This window comes from Cnephaeus nilssonii, assembly GCF_951640355.1.
Source record: "Cnephaeus nilssonii genome assembly, chromosome: 22".
NCBI classification, from domain to species: Eukaryota; Metazoa; Chordata; class Mammalia; order Chiroptera; family Vespertilionidae; genus Cnephaeus; species Cnephaeus nilssonii.
This window is the reverse complement of record NC_137093.1, coordinates 27,376,017-27,399,193: the sequence shown is the minus strand read 5'-3', so window position 1 is coordinate 27,399,193 and position 23,177 is coordinate 27,376,017. Positions and strand designations below refer to the sequence as shown.

General features: G+C 66.4%; 2 protein-coding genes across 2 annotated transcripts in view; one reads left to right on the top strand and one right to left on the bottom strand.

Annotated features, from left to right (window-relative positions):
* The window catches only part of GNAZ (G protein subunit alpha z), a 33,594-nt gene extending 22,042 nt beyond the window's left edge, over positions 1 to 11,552 (bottom strand). The window contains exon 1 of the mRNA XM_079762930.1: positions 11,329 to 11,552. The gene's annotated coding sequence lies outside the window, so the exon portion shown is untranslated. The remainder of the gene's footprint in view (positions 1 to 11,328) is intronic.
* RSPH14 (radial spoke head 14 homolog) overlaps positions 1 to 20,294 on the top strand; it is a gene marked incomplete at its 3' end in the record, with an annotated part of 55,623 nt that extends 35,329 nt beyond the window's left edge. Inside the window, exons 4-6 of the mRNA XM_079762931.1 lie at positions 18,139 to 18,364; positions 19,350 to 19,486; positions 20,056 to 20,294. Of these exons, the coding sequence (XP_079619057.1) occupies positions 18,139 to 18,364; positions 19,350 to 19,486; positions 20,056 to 20,294 (602 nt within the window). The remainder of the gene's footprint in view (positions 1 to 18,138; positions 18,365 to 19,349; positions 19,487 to 20,055) is intronic.
* Between the last annotated feature and the right edge of the window lie 2,883 nt (positions 20,295 to 23,177).

The window sequence follows — 23,177 nt, the reverse complement described above, 5'->3', positions numbered from 1 at the left end:
CGAGCCCCGTGGGGGGCGCCCCTTGCCCTTCCAGGCCAGGGTCCAGGGCCGCCCTGTCCGAGGAGGCCTGGCTGTGCTCTGAGAAGCATGTGCCCACGGCCTGGTGGCGAGGGCTGGGCTCCGAGAATCAGGTCCTGACCAGTGCACACCGGCAGCCACCGGGCAGCTTGGGAGGAAAGGGGAGATGGTGGCCGCGGTGGCCGCTGTCTGCGTCCCGCCCAGCTGCCTGCCATCTGCTCGGGGCAGCCCCCACAGTCACAGCTGCGGTGGTTCCCTCACTGGGGACACCCTCTTGCTTCCGACCCCCAGAACCCACACGCTGGGGCCCACACGGGGCTCTCCCGGCAGCTCCCCGGCTCAGCTGCACCCCGGGGGGTGAGTGCAGGTGCCAGGGGAGTGGCAGTGGGTGGGGCGGCACCTTCCATTGTCCCGCTGCTCACTGGGCCGGGGATCCGAGCGCGGCGCGTGGGCAGGTTGGAGGTCACAGCTGACCGAAGCAGGCAAAGACCCGTGCCCGAGTTTCCGAGGGTGAGGGGGCAGGAGTCAGACCGAAGGCGGCGAGTGAACTGTGAAGGGGGAAGGCACCGAGATCCGAGGGCCGGGGACGGGTGTGAGGGCTGTGGAGGTGGGCTAGCCTCCCGCGGGTGCGGGGAGAGGTGCCCGTGAGCAGGATGGGGGGAGCGGGGCCTGCCGGTGCCAGAGCCTCTGGGTGGGACTGTGCCGCGCAGGGAGGGCAGGAGCAGGCGGACAGGGGGGCACTGTGAGCGCTGGCTTCTCCTCTGCGCTGGGCAGCCAGGCTGAGCGGCGTGTGAACAGATTCTGGAGCGGAGCAGGCGGCTCCTGCACGAGGCTGTCTGTCGGGCGAGGGGCAGCGGTGTGCTGAGCGCCGGGGAGGTGAGCTCATGGGCTGGACAGTGGAGTTAGGGTTCAGGGCGCCCCGGGTCTGGCTCGCAGCGGGGCTGCTCTTGGAGAGGGGACCTGGGAGGAGGCGGCGGGTGCCACACGTGGGCTCATGCAGACGCGTGGACCCGCCGGGGCTCCAGCAGCTGGGACTCCTCTGCCGGTGGCTCCTCACCGGCCTCCGATTGCCCACCACCTGCCGGTGCACCTAGAGGCTGCCAGGGGTGACCCCCCAAACCGACAGCCACGCCTGCAGACCCCCCTCCCCGCCCCGGCCACTGGCTGTTTGTTAAACACCTGGGATCACACCTGCCGAGGATGCGAGCGCTCCAGGCACCAAACTGGGACTTCCTCCTCCCAGGAGGGGCCCGAGGGGGAAGCGAGGAGGACCTTCCTCCGGGGAGCGGGGTGCTGCTCACAGCGGGGCCTCGGTCACCTCATAGGATTTGGAGGTGCCAAGGGTGCACAGGGAACCTGGGTCCAGGCCACGCGCGGGGGACCCCGGGGCAGAGGCAGCGAGGCAGGGCCGAGGGCTCCCGGGCCGTGGGGCAGTGCCACACCCCTGCCCTCACTCGGGCCAGAGGCCACGCTCTCAGGAAAGGGCCCCGCCGCTCAGTTCCACCGGCCTGTCCCCAGGGCACCCTCGCTGCTCTCCCGGCACCCAGCCACCCCGAGGGGCGCAGCGAGCACCCAGGCCCAGGCCTCCACCTCAGACCCCATCGGGCAATCACTCCACCCCCCACGGCGTCTGCTCATGCCCCCGCCCTCTGGGAACTGAGGCCGCTGCGCACGGTCTGCTGGGGACGGGGTGGAGAGGACCGAGGCTGGGCACCCAGGGTCCGAGGGCCGTTTCTGATCAGAGCGGCGCCTGGAGACGAGGGAGCAGGGAGCAGGCGAGGCAGGTTGACCGGAAGGCCGGGGACGGACGATCCGGGGAAGTGAGGCCCCTCCCCCTCCATTCTGCTCCCCGGTTGCCGGCTCTACTTCCTTCTGAGCCAGCCCCTGTGAAAGATGCGAGGACAGATGGATGGGCACCGAGCCCGCGGGGGCCGCTCCGAGGCTCCCACACTCCCTGCTGAGTGCGTGACCTCGCGTGACCTCGCCCCCTGGGGCCACCAGGGGCCCGTGGCTGAGGACACGGTGGCGGCCTCCGCGGACGCACGGGCCACTCCCAAGCCCTTGGTACCCCTGGGACTCGGACTCCGCCCTGTGCCTGCCTTCCCCATGACGCCCCAGTCCATTAACTCCTCCCCAAGGTGCAGGCCAGCGCCCTGAGGCCCCCCAAGTCCGCGTGGCACAGTGGGCTTTCGTCACCTGCCCCAGCTTATGGTTCCTCCTCCCATCTTCTCGGTCTCACGAGGGGACAGGGGTCCTCCTGCGCCCTCCTCCTGCCCACCCCTCCTCTCCCCCTCCCACCGTCCCTGGCAGCTCTCCCTGCCCCTTCCCTTCCCAGTTAGCTGGTGCCCCGCCCCAAACACCATCCTGCCCACCCCTATCCTGCCGAACATAAGACGGGTCCTTGGGGCGGGGGGCACGCAGGACCGTGCAGAGCGTCGTAGAAATGATGGCATTTCTTATCTTTCAATGCTGCACGTTCACTTGAGACAGAGCGGCGTGCGTGCATCTGCCCATCTTGGAGCCGGCCGGCCGGGGTGGTCTCAGCCCAGCAGCTACTGGAGCTGCCACCCCGTCTGTTAACCCACAGCCACCAGGTGTGACGGACAGAGACATTCCCATGGGGTGAGGTGGCAGAGTGACCGGGACCCGACTCGTAGCTGTCACGACTCCCTGCCCCCACCCCACGGCTGCCTTGCCCACACCAACCCCCCACGGCTCCCACTGAGGCTCCCAGAGCCGCCGCTGGACGTCCATGGCCGCCCTTTCTGCACGCACACGGCACCGTTTACAGGACGCTCCAGGACCATCACAGTGCCACGTGCCACGGACACACACGGTGTGGCCAACACCACTGACCAAAGGGGTGGGCGCCCAAGTGCCCGGCACGGGCTGTCTGCTGTCCGGGGACGTCAGCCTGCCGTGTCCCGGCTCGTGAGCTACGGGAGAGGGCAGGCACCCACTCACCCAGCGAGCGACAGGGACGGGGTAGAGGGTTTCTGAGCGCCTAGGTTTCTGTAAGGCTTTTATTTATTTATTTTAATATATTTTAATTGACTTCAGAGAGGAAGGGAGAGGGAGAGAGATAGAAACATCAATGATAGGATCATGGATCGGCTGCCTCCTGCACGTCCCACACTGGGGATCGAGCCTGAAACCGGAAATCTAACCGTGACCTCCCGGTTCATAGGTCGACGTTCAACCACTGAGCCACACTGGCCGGGCTCTGTAAGGCTTATAGATGGCTTTGCATTACACTGATCACACAGTTTCTGCAAACATCGGGAAAAACGGTAGCTTGTGCATACGTGAGACGATACGGCCTGGGCCCGCGGAAAGGGGCCAGGGACACGTGACTGTGTGTGGGTTCGTTGCAGCTGCTCACGGCCGCCGGGGCCCTGGCCACTGGGTGGGCTTATCCAGCCCCAACCTGCCTGCCTGCCTGGCACTAACCCTAGAGCAGACCCGACAGCCGCCACTTCCTCTCCCGCCTTACTCAGAGCCAGCGTCTGAGTAGATGGAGAAGGACAGGCTGTGTGCGCAGGCCCCAGCGCAGACAGGCCCAGCCGACGGCTCCGCCTTGGCGAGGCAGCCTCAGGCGGGGAGGCCCTGCCCCGGGCCCGGACAGCCCGAGGCTCTGGGTGCCCTCCACCGCGTGCCCACGGCCGCCAAGGCTGAGCAGACGAGCTGTGATAGCATCGCCTGGGAACACTGACTCAGGAGGAAACCAGGCCAGGAGGAAATAAATAAATAAAACGGAAGGTTCCGTCCAAGCGGAGGGAGGCACCCGCACGGGGAGGTGCGGCCTCCGCCAAGAGCCAATGGAGGACCCCTGCCCCGGGGGAGGGACCTGGCTCCCTGGTTTCCATAGCGACCGTGCCTCGTGGCCATCCATCAGGCCCTGGGCTGGGTGGGGACTCTGATTTAACCAGATGGGCACGCCAGATGTGTGGCCGCCTCTCGCCTGGCCTGAGCAAACTTGGATGTTGCCCGGCCACAGCCCCAGCAGGTGTCCTTCATCTGGGAGCCCGTTGGGTGCCCCCACCCCCACCCCCAGGCCTGTTCAGGAGCCCCGCCCTCACCCTTCCCGCCCGCTCCAGCCTCCTCTGCCAGGGACACCGGCCGCCCCGAGCCGGGGCTGCAGCTCCCCTTCCGCTCCAGACCCGGCCGCACGGTGGCTGCACCTTTCACACCTGCACGGTCCTGCACCCCTCGTCCTGCCCGGGAGAGCCCCAGAACAGCCCGCAGGAGAAGGCTGACAGCCTGGAGACAGGCCACGCAGTGACCAGACCAGCCCCGGCCCCGGCCCCGGAGCGGAGAGGGAGCGTGCGCGAGGCTGTCAGGGTTCCTGGAAGAGGCGGTGGTGTTGGGGTACCATGGGGCCCCTCCTCCCCGCCACAGGGCAGGGCAGGGCGGGGATGTGCCTGGGGCTCTCACAGAGGGAATCGATGCTTGGCACTGGCTCAGTGTTTAAGGGAAATGAATAGATTTTGGCTGAGGACAAAGAGAGTTTGATTAATCAGAAATTGGATAATGGAGGCAACACTCTATTTTTCTTCCCAGCATTTTATCGAGAAATATGTTTGCACAGCACATCGGAAGTAACGGGAGGCCGTGAGCAGGGTGGGGGAGGGGGCGGCCGTGCTAGAGCCCAGCCCAGCCCAGGGACAGGGCTACCGAACCCACACGCACCGACGGGGACGGGCCGCAGGCCGGCTGGGGTCCTGGTGGTCACCTCATGGGGCCACAGGAAGACAGAGGGGATGGGCTGGGCAGGCCAGAGGTCACACACAACCGGGGCAGCTGGGGTCAGAGGCTGGGCCACCAAGAGGTGGGCGGGGGGCAGGGGCGGGGAAGGCACACGGCCAGGTCCTCAGTCGGCACGGAGGTGGGTGGCCTCAGAGCAGGTTCCTCATGGGGAGACGGCTCCGTCCCAGCCTGGCCCCCTCCCCGCCACCCCACGCTGCCCGTGGCCTCGGTCACTCTCCCTCCTCCTGTGCTGTCCCCCTCCGACGACGCCGAGAGCCTAGGCCACACAGGGTGGCAGGTTTCCGTGGTCATCTGGTCCCCGCCTGATCCCGGCAGGCGGGTCTGTGCGGGGCCGAGCTGGCTCTCACCCAGGGGACGGGACAGAGAGGCCGCCCTGGGAAGAGGCAGTAACAAGGACGCCTGATGCCGCTGGGGAGCACGGAGGAGGAGGTCGGGTCCTCCCCTAACCTGGGGTCGGGGTGCGTGTCCAGAAAGAAGGGCCCGTAAAGGGAGGTGAAGGATGAGCTGAAGCTGCTGGGCAAGGCTGAGGGGTGGCCAGTCCCTGGCGAGCTCGCCCAAAGCCTGCCCCCGGTGCCCACTGCGGACATGGCTCCTCGGCCGCCACGGCTTTCCTCCTGAGCCTCAGCGCGGCCTCAGGCCCTTCCCGCTGGGCGCCGGGCAGCCGCTCGGGCGTCGGTATAAGAAACGGGAACTGTCTGCACCGTGACCAGGGCCGATTGAAAGAGGCCGCTGAGGCCCAGAGAGTGGAGAGGACGGATTCGCCAGCGTCAGCGTCACAGGCAGGGCCGGGACTAGAACCCAGGGCTCCCGGCTGTCCATCCAGCGCCCTGTCCCCGCACTGAGCTGCCCGGCTGAGCTGGGCTTGGGCGCAGGGGCCACCGGAAATGCCGCCCACCATCACAGGCGCGCCGTGGGCACCGGGTGCCTTTCCGACCACCGGGGTCTTGCCTCTCCCTCTCAGGTGGTTTCCCACGGACGTCCTCTCTATGTCCCGACTACGGGTCCCCCGTCTGGCCAAGGCCCCGCCAAGTATTCCGTGTCCCCGAGGGGCCAGCGTCAGCCCGAGGCATCCAATCCCGGATGCGGGGACCTGGGCCTGTGGTCCCAGCGTGAGAAGCCGTCGGGCAGGCCGCCGGAGGGAGGGTGGGCTGGCCACCTCAGGGCCCCGGACACGTTCCCCGGGCCGCCGGTCACCCACTCGGGAAAGCCCGCCCCCCAGGTCTCAGGCTCCGTAACTGGGCGGAGACGGAGGTGAAACAGCCCCTCTTGGCAGAGCTGGTTGTGGAGGGTGAAGAGCTTCTGTGGCCCCCTGCCCCCCCGAAAGGCACCTGCCCCCGTAACCCAGAGCAGTCCCCTGCGTTCCCCGAGAACGCCTGGGCACGCGCTTGGCCCCGGGGACTGTGCACTGGAGTCCTCCCTCCTCCACTCAACTCAGCCGTGACCTCCAGGACTCAGGGGCAGGCCTCTGGGGGAGGTCAGCCGCCACCCCGCCAGGCTGGGGGAGCTCAGTGGGCAGGGTCCCTTCCTGGAGGGTCTGCTCCGACCTCCGCGGGCACCACCAGGGCAGGCCTTCGGGGACACCGGGCGGGCTTCTGCTTAGCGGCTCCTGGAGGGAGCGTGGGGCCTGATGCGGTTTGTAAAGACCCTCCCCGGCCGGGCCGGCGTGGCTCAGGGGCTGAGCATCGACCTATGAACCAGGAGGTCACGGTTCAACTCCTGGTCAGAGCACAGGCCCGGGTTGTGGGTTCGATCCCCAGTGGGGGATGTGCAGGAGGCAGCTCATCAATGACTCCCTCTCATCACAGATGTTTCTGTCTCTTTTTCCCTCTCCCTTCCTCTCTGAAATCAATTTTTAAAAATTAAATAAAAAAAAGACCCTCCCGGCACCATGGTTTCTAACAGCCTCCCTTCTTGGTGGATCCTCCGGGGAAGCCTCTGAGAGTCACACCTTCATTTAGAAGCAGACACTCAGAGCCCGGTGATGGCGCAGGCTCCTCGGGGGAGACGAACTCAAGGAAGCCATTGCCGGGTGAGCCGCCCACTGCGCCGGCCCAGGTCCTGACCGCAGGACGCAAAGGCCTGCAGCCCTTGAGCCGTGGCTCCCGCCGGAGGCCGCGGGGGTCAAGGGCCAGAGGGGAAGAAAGCACATTCGGGGGGCTGGGGTGGGGCTCGGAGGGTGGCTCTGACTAACTCCAGTGGCCCCAAGTGCCAAACACAGTCCACCAGCCCGAGGGAGGGAGGCAGACGGAGGGAGAGGGGGGATGGGCCATGGCACTGTCCTCGCAGCCACCGCCCCCCCTCCCCCCTGGCTCCCCGGCACCGCACGGCCGGCACAGGCCCGCACCTGGTGCAGTGCTCTGTGGTCACTGTCCTGAGATGCTTCATCGTTTAAAAATATATGTATTTTCATTCATTTCAGAGAGGAAGGGAGAGGGAGATAGACACATCCATGATGAGAGAGAATCATGGGTCGGCCGCCTCCTGCATGCCCTCCACGGGGGATCGAACCCTCAACCAGAGCACGTGTCCTGACCGGGAATCGAACCCTGACCTCCTGGTTCACAGGTCGATGCCCAGCCCCTGAGCCACACGGGCCGGGCTGCTTCATCATTTTTAACGAGGGCCCGGCACATGATGCAGCCTGTCCTGCCCATGTACCCCATGTCCTCGCAGTGCCTGTGCGGGGCCCCGCCCTCGGGGGAGACACCCTGGCGTGGCCTCTCCCCAGCTTCTGGTCCAGAGAACCTTCTCAGCTCCCCCGTGGAGCAGTGGAGGCCCGAGGCCGGGCCCCGCCCTCCTGTCCCACCTACCCTCCATCCCCACGTGACCTCGGCCGGTCCCTGGCTTCCCACACGCTTGCTGCCGGACTCCAGGTTCCTGTCCCCAGACCCTCCCCGCTCTGACCGCCACGTGCACCCATGTCCTGCAGGGTCTGACCGACCCGCAGGGCCCTGCCCCTCCCAGCCGAGCCTGCGCCCTCCTGCGCACCAATACCAGCTCGGACCTCTGACCTCTCCTCCTGGCCTCCCCTCCAGCAGCAGGTCCCACCGAGTGCCCCCACCCGCTGCCGCTCGCTCCCACCCCACTGGGTCAGCAGCCCCCTCACCCCTTAGGTCTGGTCCCCGCGCCCTCCGCCAGGCGGGGCTTTTGAAAGTGAAATTAGCTCGTGTCTCCTGATCCAAAGCTGCGAGCCTCCAGGCTCACCGGGGCCTGCGGGGGCCCTCCCTGACCTCTCGCAGCTCCGCCCCTCTCCTGGGCCGCAGACACGTGGACTTCCCGGACCCTCCCCCCCCCCCCCCCCCCGTGCGTTTGCACCTGCCATCCCCTCTTCTGCGGCTCTCCTCTGTCAATCACCCGCCTCGCCCATGGCCTCGCCACGCACTGCGCCGACGCCACAGGCTCTCCCCTCTCACGGCGCCCATCCTTCCCCGCATTCAGTTGCCCACGTGCTGGGCCGGCCTCCTGTCTGATGTGGGTGCCAGAGTGGACGCGGTCGGTTCTGCTCCGCCGTGTCCCTGTGCCTGGCACAGGGCGGGCCCTCGGCAGGGGCGGTAAATATCAGCCGGAGGAACGACTGAATGAGCAGCGTGAGGGCTGACGCCGCCTCCCAGGCTCCAGGCCTCAGACAGTCTCTGTGAGTTAGTCCCTGTGAGTTCACGGGCCAAATGCGAGGGGGGGACCTGTGCTGGGGAAGTGGGGGGTGGGGGGGCCTGTGCAGGGACTTGGGCTCTGCTTACGGGTGAGGACGAGGTGGCTCAGAGAGGACAGGGATGGGCCGGGGGCAGCGTGGCCGGGTCCTGACCCAGGTCTTCTACGCCTCACCTGGAGCTCGGCCCTCCCCGCCCCACCCTGCGGGGCCTGGGCCCTGCCACGCCTGCCCCGGGCCCTGCCCCGTCTGCACCAGCTGTGTCAGGCCGCCCTGCGGCTCTGCCCGGGCCGATACAGCGGCCGCCCGATGCCTGTCCATTTCCTCCGCCCTCCCTCCTGCCAACCCTGGTGCTCCAAGGCCTGCCCCGGGCCCGGGCTCCCCCAGGTTTCCTTCCTGGGGCCGCGGGAGAGCAGCGGCTAATCTGCCTCCTTCAGAGTTCCTGCGGCCCCGCCTGGTCAGCTGCAGCGGGAAGGCCCTCGCGCACCGGGTTTCAGACCCGAGGGCTGGTGTGGGGCAGCACGGGGCTGCCCCGCCCTCACACCCAGGGGTAAGGCCCGCACGCTGTCCCTGTCATCGCAGGACAGCCAGCCGAGGCCACACCCCGAGCCTGGGCCGCCTTCCCTGCGATTGGGCGCCCACCCACTGGCCTCTCGGCAGGGACCCTGGGCAGCCTCCCCGGGCCCACCTGGGTACCCAGAGTGCCCGGCATCGCCCTGCGAGCTCCTGAGAACCAGACCAAGGCGGTTCCCCTCCTGGGACCCCAGGAAACAGAAGCGCTGAGCAGCTGGGACAGAGGGGGGAATGTATTCCCCGTGTCCCCAATTTAGAGTCCCTGGCAGACCCCCGGAACAGAGCGGGCCACAGGCACAGAGGGAAGCCCCCCAATGGGCAGGTGGGCTGCGTGTTCTCACCACAACCCCCTGGGCCTCACCCCAAAAGTGAGAGTGGGGGGAGGTGTTTGGTGGGGGGGGGACTGGCAGCCAGAGAGCACGCAGGCCGAGGGCAGAGGTGACCTGGCCTTCGGGGGGCGGGGGGCATGACTTATTCTCCTCCTGTCTCAGCAGACCAGGGCAGTGGGAGAGGAACGCAGGAGAGTTTTAAACCAGATGCCGTGTCTCGTGGCTGAAGGCACACCACTCATCTGAGCACGGGCGGGCGAGCGTGGCCAGGCCCTCCCGCACCACAGCCCCGGCACGGAGACTCCCAGGCCCGCACGGCTGCTGCTCCCTGAGGTCCACGCCCAGAGGGACAACAGCTAAACACCACCCTCCATCCTGGCTAGGAGGGGCGAGGTGGGAGGGGCGAGGTGGGTGGCTACCCAATCTCCAGGCCTTGCCCCAGGGCCGAGGTGCCTGGACAGGTAGCCAGGCTGCCAGGGGCTCTCAAGCTCTGCCCTGGGCCCTCGCCAGCTCCCAGAGTACACAGCGAGCCACCCCCTTTTCCAGCTGACAAGCAATGGGGTCGCCCTTCCCCCAGCTCCCTCGGCCCCTGCGCGGCGGCCCCCACCCACCTCTCGGGCCACACCTAGGGCTCCCCAAGCACTCGCCCTCTGCGCCCCTCAGACCGACTGCCCCAGCTCCTGTGCCCTGGTCCGTTTTCTCCCCTCTGCCCGCAGTGCCCACCCCATCTGTGCCCTTCAAGCTCCAGTTCAAATGCCACTTTGCCCACGGGCCTGTCTGGCCCTAGCCGGGGTCACCTCTTTGAGGTCCCCTCCTGAGACCCCCCCAAACCCACACTCAGGGTTGGGTTATCTGAGCAAAGACACTGCTCCCCTGTGGGGCGGGGGTGAGTCAGTCCCTGGAGGGCAGGCCCGTCCACTCCCACCCCAGCGCCAGGCCCTGGGGGGGGGGGGGGGCCGCGAACGCTCAGTAAATATTTGCTTAATCGAATTTGGCCCAGGAGCCACCTCCAGACAGAGCCAAGGCAGCGGACCGGTCCCCAGGGCAGGGAGATCACTTGGGCAGGAAAAAAAGCCGGCCAGGGGCTGGGCTGTGTCCTGCAGGCCGGCCAACTTCGCCTCCCAGGCACCAGACGGGCCCCTGCATCCTCAGACACGGGCTCCCCGGAACCCGGGCCGCGGCTGCCTCTCCATCCTGGCCCCAGAGAACCCCGGTTCCAGGCCCAGGCGGGCGCCTGCCGTCACCCAGAGGCGCAGCGCCGCCCCGAAGGCAGAGCCCCCCTCGGATCTCCCGCAGGATCCCGAGCCCCAGCCCGGAGGCCCTCGCACCCCTCCCCCCGAAACACCCCCACCGCCTTTTAAGGGAAAAAAAATATTGAGCCAGGAACGTAGCAAAATCGCAGCGGGTCGATCGATACCCCTCTCGCTCGGAACGCCTCGGAGCAACCTGCTCGCCGCCAGAGCGATCGCCGAAAACCGAGAGCCATCCGCGCTCGGGCGCAGGCCTCCGGGGCCCTCTCCCCCGGCTCCGCCACGGCCACGCGCTGGCGCACCCGCCGCCCCGGCCGCCGCCTCCCCGCTCCCCCGAAGGGGAGACCCAGCCTCAGCGCCGCGCCCGCAGGTCGCCCGGCCCCTGCTCCGCACCCGCAACGGCTGGCGGGGGGGTGGGCGGCGCGGCATCCCCAGCGGCCGCTGTCCACCAGCCCGGCCCGCAGCCGCCCCCTCCCGTCGGCTCCCCCGCCCGGGGGTACCCCGTCTCCAGCACCTGCCGGGCCCGCGGCCACCCCCTGGCCACCGCCCTGGCATCCCCGCCCTCGTCGCCCCCCTACCCCAGCCGGGCATCCCAGTCGCCGCACCGGGCACCCCCAGCCCGGGCGGATCCCCGGCACAAAGGCCCGGGCGGGGCCCCGGGTGGGGGTGGGGTGGATGCCCCGGCCGCGCCCCCGGCCCCCCGAGGCTTAGCCGCCCTCCCGGGGCCACGGGGCCACTCACTCACCTCTGGGCCGCAGCACCGAGCATCCGCCGAGCTGCTCCGGCCGGCGCGGGCGGGAGGGCGGGGTGGTGAGCGCGGGCCGTGGCGCCCTGGATCCGCACGACGCGGGTGGCAGCGCCCGCGCGGGGACGTGATCGGACCGCGGGCGGCGCACACACTCCGGCCGCCCTGGCTCCCTCCGCCCGCCCGCCCGCCCGCCCGCTCTCCCGCGCCGCCCGCCGCCCGCGGGTCCGCCCGCCCCGCGCTGCCGCCGCCGCCGGCAGGGGGCGGAGCCGCGAGCGCAGCGCGTTGCCGGGCAACCGCGGGCGGGGGTGCCGCGCGCCCGCCGGCGACCACGCGCCGGGCGCCGCCGCCCCGCCAGCAGCGTTGGGTCGCTGCTCATTGGGTACGAGCGGCTGATGGACGCCTCCGCGGCCCAATGGCGGCTGGAAGGGGCGGGGCCTCAGCTGGGCGCGCGCCGCCACTCGGTACGCGCTGCGGGCTCCGGCATCCCCGGGACCCGGCCGCCCCGAGGCGCCCACCCGGTGGCGCTGCCCCCAGCGGATCTGGAGCCCGAGCCTGAGAGCGGCCGATGACCCCTGCCCTCCGCCGGCCCCAGTCCCAACCCAGCTCGGCCTTTTCCGAGCTCCGCGACCTTGGGCAACCGGCTGACCTATCAGGGCCTGTTTTGCAAAGTGGAGCTAGCGGCACCCGCTTCCCTGGCTCGTGGCGACAATCCGCTAGAATGCAATGTGTGCAAGGCGTGCAATCCTCAAGGTTCACGCCCGCGAGGTTTGTGCAGCGGTGGGAGGGGCCTCAGCCGGCCTTGGCTCGCCCCCCGCACCCCCCCGCACCCCAGCTCTCAGGGCCCCCGGCAATTCTGACCACGGAAGATGGATTGCCTGGAAGCGGGGGAGGGAGAAGGGCCCAGGAGTGTCCCCCAGACCAGAGAGGCGAGAGGGAGCCAGCCCAGTGAGGGTCCCAGGGCCGCCTTTGGGAAGGAGGCGTGTGGAAGGCATGGGATGCTCAGCAAAATGCATCCGAGGGCAGTCTGCCCGGTTCTGCTTTCCGTTTCAGAGAGCCCATCTGTGGGCCTCCGCGCCCCGAGACCCTCACTCCTGTGCGTCCATGCTGTCTTCTCCGTCATCCTAACGCGGAGGAGCAATTGCCGGTGCCAACGCTGACCTCGGCGCTTCACACTGTCGTGGTCATATTACAAGGAGCACCCCACTCGTGGGCGTGGGAGCACTGGCGCTGACCGCTGGCAGAGGCAGATGGGGTGTTGGCCCAGCCCAGGTCTGTGGTCGGGAGACAGAGGCAGGGGGATCTGGCTCTGCCCGCTGGGCACCGTGGCACCAGCATCATCCTGTGACCTCTCTGGTGCGATTCCTCTGCTGTGCAATGGAGACCACCTGTGACGGGGCCGCCTACACTGTCAGGGACAGGACAGAGGCTGGTGATGGGCACCCAGAGGTGGACCGAGGCCTGGCACAGTGCCAGCTGGAGGCGGCCAATGAGGACCAATGGAGGGTTCCTCTGTGTGCGTGTCCTCCCTGGCAGGGCTCCAGGCTGGGTTAGGCTGGGCCCCTGCGTGCCCGCCTGTCCTGTGGACCACACAGAGGCCCGCAGCTCTGACAACAGGAGGGCGATGACACGGGCCCTGCCTCGGGTGCATCCGAGGGGACGGCGGGGGGGGGGGGGGCTGACAGCGACGCACAGGCCCGGCTCTGCTGCCATTCCCTGTGCACCCTCGGGTGACGGACCTGGCCGAGCCTCTGTTTTCTCTTCTATCCAAAGGGGACACCCTAGAGCAGTGGTCGGCAAACCGCAGCTCGCGAGCCACATGCGGCTCTGGCCCCTTGAGTGTGGCTCTTCCACAAAATACCACGTGCCCTAATTAAGTTACTAACCATGTACCTACCTATATAGTTTACGTTTTAAAAATGTGGCTCTCAAAAGAAATTTCAGTCGTTGTCCTGTTGATATTTGGCTCTGTGGACTAATGAGTTTGCCGACTACTGCCCTAGAGCAGTGGTTCTCAACCTTTCTAACGCCGCGACCCTTTAACACAGTTCCTCGTGTTGTGGTGACCCTCAACCATAAGATTATTTTCGTTGCTACTTCATAACTGTAACTTTGCTACTGTTATGAATCGTAATGTAAATATCTGTGTTTTCTGATGGTCTTAGGCTCTACAGCAGCGGTTCTCAACCTGTGGGTCGCCTAAGACCATCGGAAAACACAGATATTTACATTACGATTCACTAACACCACATGAGGAACTGTGTTAAAGGGTCGCGGCGTTAGGAAGGCCGAGAACCACTGCCCTAGAGGGTGATGCTGAGGAAGAACGCACATTGGCACATGTTCAGAGACGAGCGAGAACGGAGTCTGTTGCAGGACCAGGGCTCCGAGCTGGGCTGCGGGCGAGGGCAAACCTAGATGCGAGCATGAGGTGACCCTCTATGGCGGCGCAGCGTGCGACCAGAGGCGGGCCCACTGAGGGGTCGACTGCGGCGGGAAAGGTCACATGGTATCAACCGACCATTTAATCCTTCACACAGCAGCCCTCACGGATGGCCTCCTCGGCACCAGGCACAGCCCAGGGCACAGTTCTAGGATTCTGACAGACCGAGCCCTGCCTGCTCGACCCTCCTGGCTGCGGGGCAGAGGCAGGCAGCAGGACACGATCCACCAGGACAGTTGTTCGGGGCCGGACGGCGGAGACCCACCGGGGGCCTGGGGGCATGTGGCAGGGGAGGCCCTGGGCAGTGGGACAGCAGGAGGGGGAAGTGGCCCGTGACCGGGGGCAGGAGAGAAGCAAGTTCCAAGGTGGGGAAGGCACTGGGCGTGGAGGAGCGTGAGGCCCGCCAGACCCCAGCGAGGACAGTGAGCGCGTGAGGGTGCGCAAGCACAAGGCTGCGGCGGGGCGGGCACAGTCATGCCAGGCGGGTGGCCCGCGTGTAGAATTAGGGACATCGGCCTAAGACCCGCTGGAGAGTTTTAAGGTTAATTTAAAAATATATATATAGCCCTAACCGGTTTGGCTCAGTGGATAGAGCGTCGGCCTGCGGACTGGAGGGTCCCAGGTTCGATTCCGGTCAAGGGCATGTATCTTGGTTGTGGGCACATCCCCAGTGGGGGGTGTGCAGGAGGCAGCTGATGTTTCTCTCTCATTGATGTTTCTGACTCTCTATCCCTCTCCCTTCCTCTCTGTAAAAAATCAATAAAATATATTTTATTGATTTCAGAGAGGAATGGAGAGGGAGAGAGAGATGCATCAATGAGGAGAGAGAATCATTGGTCGACTGCCTCCTCACACCCCACCCTGGGGATCGAGCCCGCAACCCGGACATGTGCCCTGACCTGGTTCATGGCTCGATGCTCAACCACGGAGCCACGCCGGGCGGCTCTGGTTAGTGTTTTTAAATGTGAGAGGGAGGAAGACAGTGTTTTGTTTTACATTTACAGTAGGCATGTTCCCACAACATGCGTTGTCCTAATATGCAGAATCCGATGGTAAAAATGACAACGAGTCAGTCCCGCAAAAACAAAGCAGAGACGTCGAGGGGGGGGGGGGCGCAGGAGATGCTGGAGGAAGGGGGGCGCCTGCTAAGCAGTTGGAGGAGCAGCTGGAGGGGTGGCCAGGAGGCCGGGCGTGGAGTCCCAGAGCCACGCGGAGGGTGTGTCTGGAGATGGAAGACGTGGCGGGCCATGTCCCGCGCCTTTGGAGCGAGGCTGAGTGAGCCGCGGACGGAGCAGGGTCCCCACGAGCAGTGGCGGGCACCGGCGTGGGGGTCCGTGTGCCAGGAGCTCAGGGCAGGGGGCCGTACAAGGCGAAAGCTGGGCGGGTGAGTCACGGTGAGTCGAGGGGGGCCCGGGGTGGCGGGCACAGATGTGCGGTCCCCAGGGCAGGGCCAGCGCTCCGTCGGGACCAGAGCCCACAGCTGGGCTCTGTGGTGGGAGGAGGAGCAGGGCCTGGTGGCGAACCCGCCCGGCGGCATCTCGCCAACCCGCAGGGGCAGCGGGCTGAGGAGAGCCCGCGGCGGTGGCGTCAACCCCTCCCCCAGGAAACGCCCAAACCGCAACCCAAGTGGGGTCCCCCTGTGGACATGGGGACCCTCAGTCCCAGCGGAGCTTTCTGGCTCATCAGCCGCCGCACGCACCCGGCCACGCGGCATCAGGGCCTCCCCGAACACCGGGGTCTCGTGCTTCACCCCTCAGCCCCCCAAGGCCCAGCTCCCCGAGCCTCCCTTCCTGCCCATCGGGCCCCCCGGGACCCTGGAATTCCTCACCGCCTCACGTGGCAACCTGTGCTGTAAGGACGGGTCCTTGCTGACGCCCCCCCTAGTCCCCCTCCCCCTCCCCCCGCCCGACCCCCAGGCTCCGCGGTGTGGCTTGCCGCCTCTGGCCATGGCCCCTGCCGCCGACCTGGCTGTGAGCCCCCCTGTCCTGTTCCCCACCCCTGCCGGCCAGTTCTCAGGCTGTGAGGGGCCAGCTGGGCCCTCCAGTTCCTTTCCTCGGGGTCTGCGCACCCCCCACGCACACTCGAACACGCCGTTGCCGATCTGGGTTAGTTATAAATAACCCGGCCCCGACTCTCCTTTCAGCTGAGAAGCAGCAAAGTGAACGAGCAGCGAGGCACACCCGGCGCGCGTTTTATTTTTAATTTTCTCCCTCCGTCTCAAAACAAACGGTCCCCGTGCCCAGCATGCTGCAGGCGGAGGCCGAGAAAGGAGGCCCAAGACGCATGCCCGGGAAAGGAGGCCCGGGAGCCGAGGGCCCGGCCCGCCCGGCTGCTGTGTGGCCTTGGGCACCTGAGTTGCCTCTCTGGGCCTCGGTTTCCTCATCAGGTGGTGATGACCTCCAAGACCACAACTTTATTTAGTTTAATCCTCACCCGAGGATATTGTCCCATTGGTTTTTAGAAAGAGTGGAAGAGAGAGGGAGAGACAGAGAGAAACGTTGATGTGGGAGAAACACGTCGATGGGTTGCCTCTGCATGTGCCCTGACCAGGGCCCGGGCCGGGGAGGAGCCTGCAACCGAGGTACGTGCCCTTGACCGGAATCGAACCCGGGACTCTTCTGTTTGCAAGCCGACGTTCCGTCCACGGAGCCGAATAGGCCAGGGCCAATATCGCGACTTTCTGACTTCGACCCCCCTCCCTGCGCGCCGCCTCCCAGCAAGCCGCCCCGCCCCCGCCCCCCCCCCCCCCCCCCCCCCGTGGCTCCGGCAGCAGTCCCTGGCCCTGGGTCTCCCTAGAAGGCCAGTCCCTATAGCCAGGGAGGCCACAGTCAAGCCCTGACGGGATGATGATGGCGCACAGATTCCCCCCCCCCCCCAGGACCCTCTCCCTCATCAGCCCGCAGAGGCCTTCTGGGAGGTGGCACGGGCACCTCTCCGCTGTGAGCTGGGCCGAGGGACCCAGGCCTGGGGCAGGGGAAGCACAGCAGGAGCAGGGGCGTCGGGGGCGTCCGTCAGGGGTCTGTCCGAGAGGCGCTTGCGGGGCAGGGACTGTACAGCGTCTGCCTTTGTATCCCCCTCCCCCCAGCCTCCCCCCGCCCCCCCGCAGGCTCTTGCTTGCGGCGGGGACCCCGTGTTGGGGGAATTCGGGAGACTTGCTGTGCTGGGCCCACATGTCCTGGGCCTACGGTGACAGTCGCTTGCACAGAGCCCGTTCCCACCTGCTACCCCATTGGCATCGCACCACCCCCTCCCACGTAGGCAGTGAGGAAGCCAGGCTCAGAGAGGCCCAGCGCCTTGTCCGAGGTCACACACTGGCACACTGACTGAGGAGTCCAACTTGGGCCTTTTTTGAAATGGTGTTCAGTACACCTTAAGCAATCGGGAAACTGCTCTTCCTGGCGTGGTGACCCGAGAGCAAATGGCTGCTCCCCCACCCCAGCAAGAACCTGGCCAGGGGCGCCGGGCGGGCGTTGCTGGCTCTGCCGGCCGCTGACCGCCTCTCGCCCCTCTCACCCCACCCCTCACCCCGGGGCGGCCATTTGATGTCCTTTGAGAGCCAGAGGAAAAGACCGGGGCGATGCCTTCAAAGAGGAAACCCTGGCGCTAATTGGCACTCAGAGACCTTTAGGCTAATGAACCTGTTTACTTGTCTCTGGAGTAAATTAGAAGGCTTAGCTGGGGAGGCGGAAGAGACAGGTGCTTGCCGGGCTGCCTCTGTGGGGCCGCCTCTGTGGGGCTGCGGTGTGAGCTGGTGGGGAGGCAGGGCACGGTGGGCCGCAGGGCAGCGGTGACGGCCGCCCTTGCGCCGTGGGGAAGGGCTGTGCCCCCTGGTGGCGTCCCGCTCACTGCCCCGTGAGTGCTGCTCTGGGCACGGGGGAGCTGGGCCCCTACGGGTGCCACCGGCCGGCTCTGGGTTCTCCTCGGCAGCCTCCGCAGACATGCCCCGGGAGGGACTTCTCCCAGCCATGCCACGTGGGGCCCCTCCATGGGACACTTCAAGACCCCTTGGTTGAGTGTTGGCCTAGGAACCAGGAGGTCGGGGTTCAATTCCCGGTCAGGGCACATGCCCGGGTTTCGGGCTCCATTCCCAGTGTGGAGCGTGCAGGAGGCAGCCGGTCCATCATTCTCTCTCCTCATTGATGTTTCTCTCTCCCTCTCTCCCTCTCTCTCTCCCTCTCCCCTTCCCTCTCTAAAATCAGTAAAAAATATATCTTAATATAAGAGCGATGCCCCCTGTCATAGGCGACCAAAGGCTGGTACCTTCCCGGGTCCTCGGGGGCCTCGGGGACCCCACCCCTGCCTGTCACCCTGCGTGACCCGGCGTGGGGGGGCACGGCGCCCCCTCAGTGCGCTCTCCGTCCCCGCAGGGGCCAAGGGCATCGTCAACAGCGGCCTGATCCCCTCGCTGGTGCGCAAGCTGCACCGGGAGGAGGAGAGCATCCAGGAGATCCTGCTGGACACGCTGGCGGCCTGCCTGCAGGAGGACGCCACCGAGGCGCTCAACAGCCGCGTGGTGCCCTTCCTCAAGGAGAAGCTGCTCAGCCCCAACGAGATCATCCGCTGCAAGGCCGCCCGCACGCTCATCGCCGTCAGGTGAGGCCCGGCCGCGGGGCTGGACAGGAAGGAGCAGGCAGGCGGGTGGCGGCCCGGCTGGCCTCACAGCGGGCCCAGGAGCTCTGCCCCCCACACCCCGCCCCCAGACAAGCAGCACATCCGTGGGGAGACGGTCCTGGTGTTGCAGTGTGGGAGGGAGGGGTGCCCCTGGCACAGAGGGGGCAGGGGGCAGGGATGCGGCTCCTTATCTCAGTGCACAGGACCCCTCCCCATGGAGGCCAGGGGGTGAAGCTCTCCGGGAGTCCACCATGTTCATCTTCACAGCATCGCACAATGCCGGGATTGAAAGTGATCAAAAAGCCCGGCTGGCGTGGCTCGGTGGTTGAATGTTGACCTCTGAACCAGGAGGTCATGGTTCGATTCCTGGTCAGGGCACAGGCCCGGGTTGTGGGCTCCATCCCCAGTGGAGGGCATGCAGGAGGCAGTTGGTCTATGATTCTCTCTCGTCATTGATGTTTCTATCTCTCTCCTTCTCCCTTCCTCTTGGAAATGAATAAAAATATATATTTAAAAAGTGACCAAAAAGGTCATCTCGCCCGAGGTGGCTGCTGTTTGGCGGCTTCGGTCCTGGCAGCTGGGCTTCTTATGGAGACAGAAGGAGTCTCCCTGTGGTTCCCCGTCCCGTCCCCTCCCCCTCCGTCCCCCCACCCTGCTCCTCTGCGTTGGGCTGGAGATCCATCGGGTTTCTCCCCGTGATACCTTAGGGCAAGGCTCCATCGCGCCCTGGCTCCTGGGGGGTCTCACCTTTAGCGGCCCCTGGCCAGGCTCCCGGATGGTCTGGGCATGGGACTGAGACTCAGCTTCCCGTCAGTGCCCCCTTGCCCCCGGGGCCCAGGCCTTGGCCAGGCCTGACCACAGGGATGGTCCCAGCACAAGTCCTGTCTCTGGTGTCCCCCTGGCTGGTCCCAGGTCCGGCTCCCTGGCTCCACCCAGGCAGACCCTGATGCTCCCCTCTCTGGCCCAGCATCCCTCTGGAGGGCAAGAAGCAGGTGTGGCGGCATGACGTCATCCCCATCCTGGTGCACCTGCTGCGAGACCCGGTGGAGGAGGTGCAGGCCAACGCCGCGGGCGCCCTCATGTACGCCACCGTGACCACGGAAGGTGAGGCGGCCGGGGCTGGGGTCCAGGGGGGCGGGTGGGGGCCTGGTGGTGGGAGTGGTGTGTGTGGGGGTCACCAGAGCCTGCCAGCATGTTGGCTACCCCGCCCAGCTTTTCTTTAGATGTTATTTCAGAAGGAAATGGAGAGGGAGAGACACACACCAGTGATGAGTCATTGATGGGCTGCCTCCTGCACGCCCCACACCAGGAATCGAACCGGTGATCTCTGGGTTCCTGGGTCGACGCTCAACCACTGAGCCCCACCCAGCGGGGCTGGATGTTAATTTTTAAGAGACCCTTGTGTTGCCTTGTAAAGGTGGGGTTGAGGGGCAGCCACCAGGATGGAAGGGGAGAAGCCAGTTAGGGGGCCGGAGGGCAGGAGGGGACGGGGCCTGACCTGGGCTGGAGGCAGAGGGGGTGCAGGGGCCTGCGTGGGGGTAAATGAGGGCGCTCCGGTAGCAGGTGGGGCCTCCCCTGAGGACAGCAGGCTGGAGGCTGGGGGAGGCCTGGGGAGGGGGTGAGAGGAGGTGGGCAGGGGCCCCCGCGGAACGCCTGGTGCTGGTCGCCCACAGGGAAGTACGCGGCCCTGGATGCGGAAGCCATCCACCCGCTGCTGGGCCTGCTGGTGTCGTCGCTGCAGAAGGCCCGCCTGAACGCCATCAAGGCCCTCACCATGCTGGCCGAGGCCCCCGAGGGCCGCAAGATCCTGAAGGCCCACGTGCACACCTTCCGAGTCCTTGAGGCGGAACCCGGCGAGGCTGTGCAGCGGGCGGCCGAGGTGGCCATCAAGGTCATCGAGTGGAAGCCCTGAGCCTCCCCACGGCCAGACCGGAATAAACGGGCCGAGCTGCTTTCTCTTGGATCTGCCTCTCACTTGATGTTCATGGAGCCTGGTTTCCTCTCTCTCTCTCTCTCTCTCTCTCTCTCTCTCTCTCTCTCTCTCTCTCTCTCTCTCTCGGTGGCCAGGCTAACAGGCTGAACCCAGGGCCCAGGGACTGGTGGGAGGCAGCGCTGCTCTCTGCTGGGGCCAAGAGTCCCCTCAGCAGGTAGAGGGCAGGGCTGAGCCTTCCAGGGACAAGACGTGGGGGCGGGGAGTTGGGGGGAGGTGGGGGAAGGGACACAGTTGGACCAGGCATTACCCAGGCTTCGGACACCGGACTGACCAGGCCCACGGGGTGTGGCTGGGCACGGCCCTGCTCAGCCAGGTCTGCTCCCTCCCACACTGGTAGCAGGAAGGTCAAAGGTGTCACCCCAGCCCTAGCCAGTCTTGCTAGAGCCTCGGCCCTCGCACTCAAGGGCACGTACCTCGGTTGCAGGCTCCCGGGCCCTGGTTGGGGCGTGTGTAGGAGGCGACCGATTGACGTCTCTCCACATCAGTGTTTCTCTCTGTCTCTCCCTCTCTCTAAAAATCAATGGGAACATATCCTCGGATGAGGATGAACAAAAAAAAAAAGGTGCCACCGGTGTGCGCTCTCGCTGAAGGCGGGTGCTGCCCGAGGCCCTCCCGGGGACGAGGCTCAGGGCGGTTCTCCTAAGCCCTTCCTCCCAAACAGCCGACCCTCCCTCCTCCTCTCCGGGCAGGAGGCCCTCCCCCCTCCCCCGTGAGCTCCAGGCAGCCTCCTGGCACCGCCCCACCCAGCCTCCCTGCTGTGGGCCTGGCCCAGGCCTGGTTTGCTTCTCCCCCAGAGACATTGGCTGAGGCGGCGGAAGAGCTGGGGGAGGGGGAGGTTAGGTCTGCAGGGGGACCCCGAAATCTCCCCCACCCGTCGCTGCCAGGTTCGGCGGGGTGACTGGTCTCCAGCCAGCTCTGACCTCTGCTGGAGAAGCTGCAGGCGCAGGCTTAGCTCCAGGGCTGGACTCATTCGTCTGGGCTGAGCTCGAGCCTTAATTTTCCCCCGTGAGCTTTTGGGGGCTCCCTGCCTCCGCCAAGGTCTCCCTCATTCTATCACCTCCCAGCAGTCACGTTCCCTGTGGGACAGGGCCCCCCTGGCTCCTGGCATGCCCACTCCTCCCCAGTAAACACCAGCCGAGCCAGCATTCCCAAGTGAGCGCCCCGCTGTCCTCCGGCGACGGGGCCTTCCCTTCCCTGGAGGAAACAGAAGTCCTGTCCCCGGAACTAGAGGGTTAGCCTGAACAGGTCCAAGAGGGCCTATTTGTGTGCTTGAAGAAAAAATGTTGATTTCAGAGAGGGAGAGAGAGATGGAAACATCAATGATGAGAATCATGGATCGGCTGCCTCCTGCACGCCCCGCACTGGGGATTGAGCCCGCAGCCTGGGCCTGTGCCCTGACCGGGAATCGAACCCTGACCTCCTGGTTCCTAGGTCCACGCTCAACCACTGAGCCACCCTGGCCGGGCAGGGACTGGCTGCTGGGCCCAGCTGGGTCAGGGGAAACCTCATTCTCAAAACAAGGTGCCATGAGGGGAAACCTCTTCTTTAGGCAAACAGGAGTGCCGGCCGGGGCTCCCATCCCTCATGTCCCCATCTCGCCTCAGCCACAGCCTCCCCAAGGCTCCCCCCAAGGGTGCTGCCTCCCCGCTGCCAGGACCCGTGCTCTGGGGGACGGACAGGTGCGGGGCCCAGCCGTGGACGCCGCCTCCCGTGGAGCCGGGGGAGTCCTCCGGAGCCAGGGTTTGGGTGTTCCTCACAGCTGTCCTCTGGGCCCGCTCTTCTCCCTCGCCGCCGCCCAGGCTCACCTGCCGGACACGGGCCTCCGCTCCTGGGGTCCCTGCGTGGCTGGGCCTGCCTGGGCCTTCCCCGGGTTGCTCCTGCTGCCACCCGCTCACGGCCTCCTCCTCCGGTTCTGGGAGGCCTTCGCTGGCCCGAGGCGAGGTGGGCGCCAGCAGGCGCTCCGGAGCGTCCACAGTGCGCGGAGGGCCAGCGAGGCCTGGGTGTCGGCAGACTGCTGCAGGCCTCACCCCACTCCCTACCTATGGGGTCCCTCGCCGAGCCCCGGTCTCCTCCTGTGTGAAACGTGGCCAGTTCTCCTCTCCCACAGGGTGCCCCTGCGGCGGTCCTGGGCTTGCCCGGGTGAGGGGCAGCCGTTTAGGTGGCAGGGGCCTGGCCCGCAGGCCTTCTGTGACCCTAAGTCCACTGGTGGCCCCCAGGCCACGTGCTCTGCTCACGCTGTTCTCTGGCTGCATCTGGCATATCGCAGGAACTCAAAAATGGCAGCTCCAGAATTAAACGAGGGCTCAGCGGATAGAGCGTTGGCCGGCAGATGGAAGGGTCCTGGGTTTGATTCTGGTCAAGGGCACATGCCCGGTTGCGGGCTCGATCCCCAGCAGGGGCCATGCGGGAGGCAGCCGATCCATGACTCTGTCATCCTTGATGTCTCTCTCCCTCCCTTCCTCTCGGAAATAAAAATACATTAAAAATAAGACTGAGCCTGGGGACGGGGAGCTGCCGTGCAGGTGCCCCTCGGGGTGTGATGGCGGCGGCTCCCCAGTCGCTTCAAGCACTGAGGCTCCTAAAGGCGCAAACCCTTTTCTCAGGTCTGAGGACTAGGGGGGCCCTGCAGGCACACCGCCAGGAGGGGCCTGTGGGACAGCTCAAGGGACTCTCACCCCTGGACCCAACTCCCATATCCTCCCAACGGCTGGGCAGGGCCTGGCAAGGATGGCACGGCAGCTCAGCCGGTGCGGGGGGGAGGGGAGCCTGCTTGCTGGGGCGGAGGCTGCCTCAGCCCCTGCC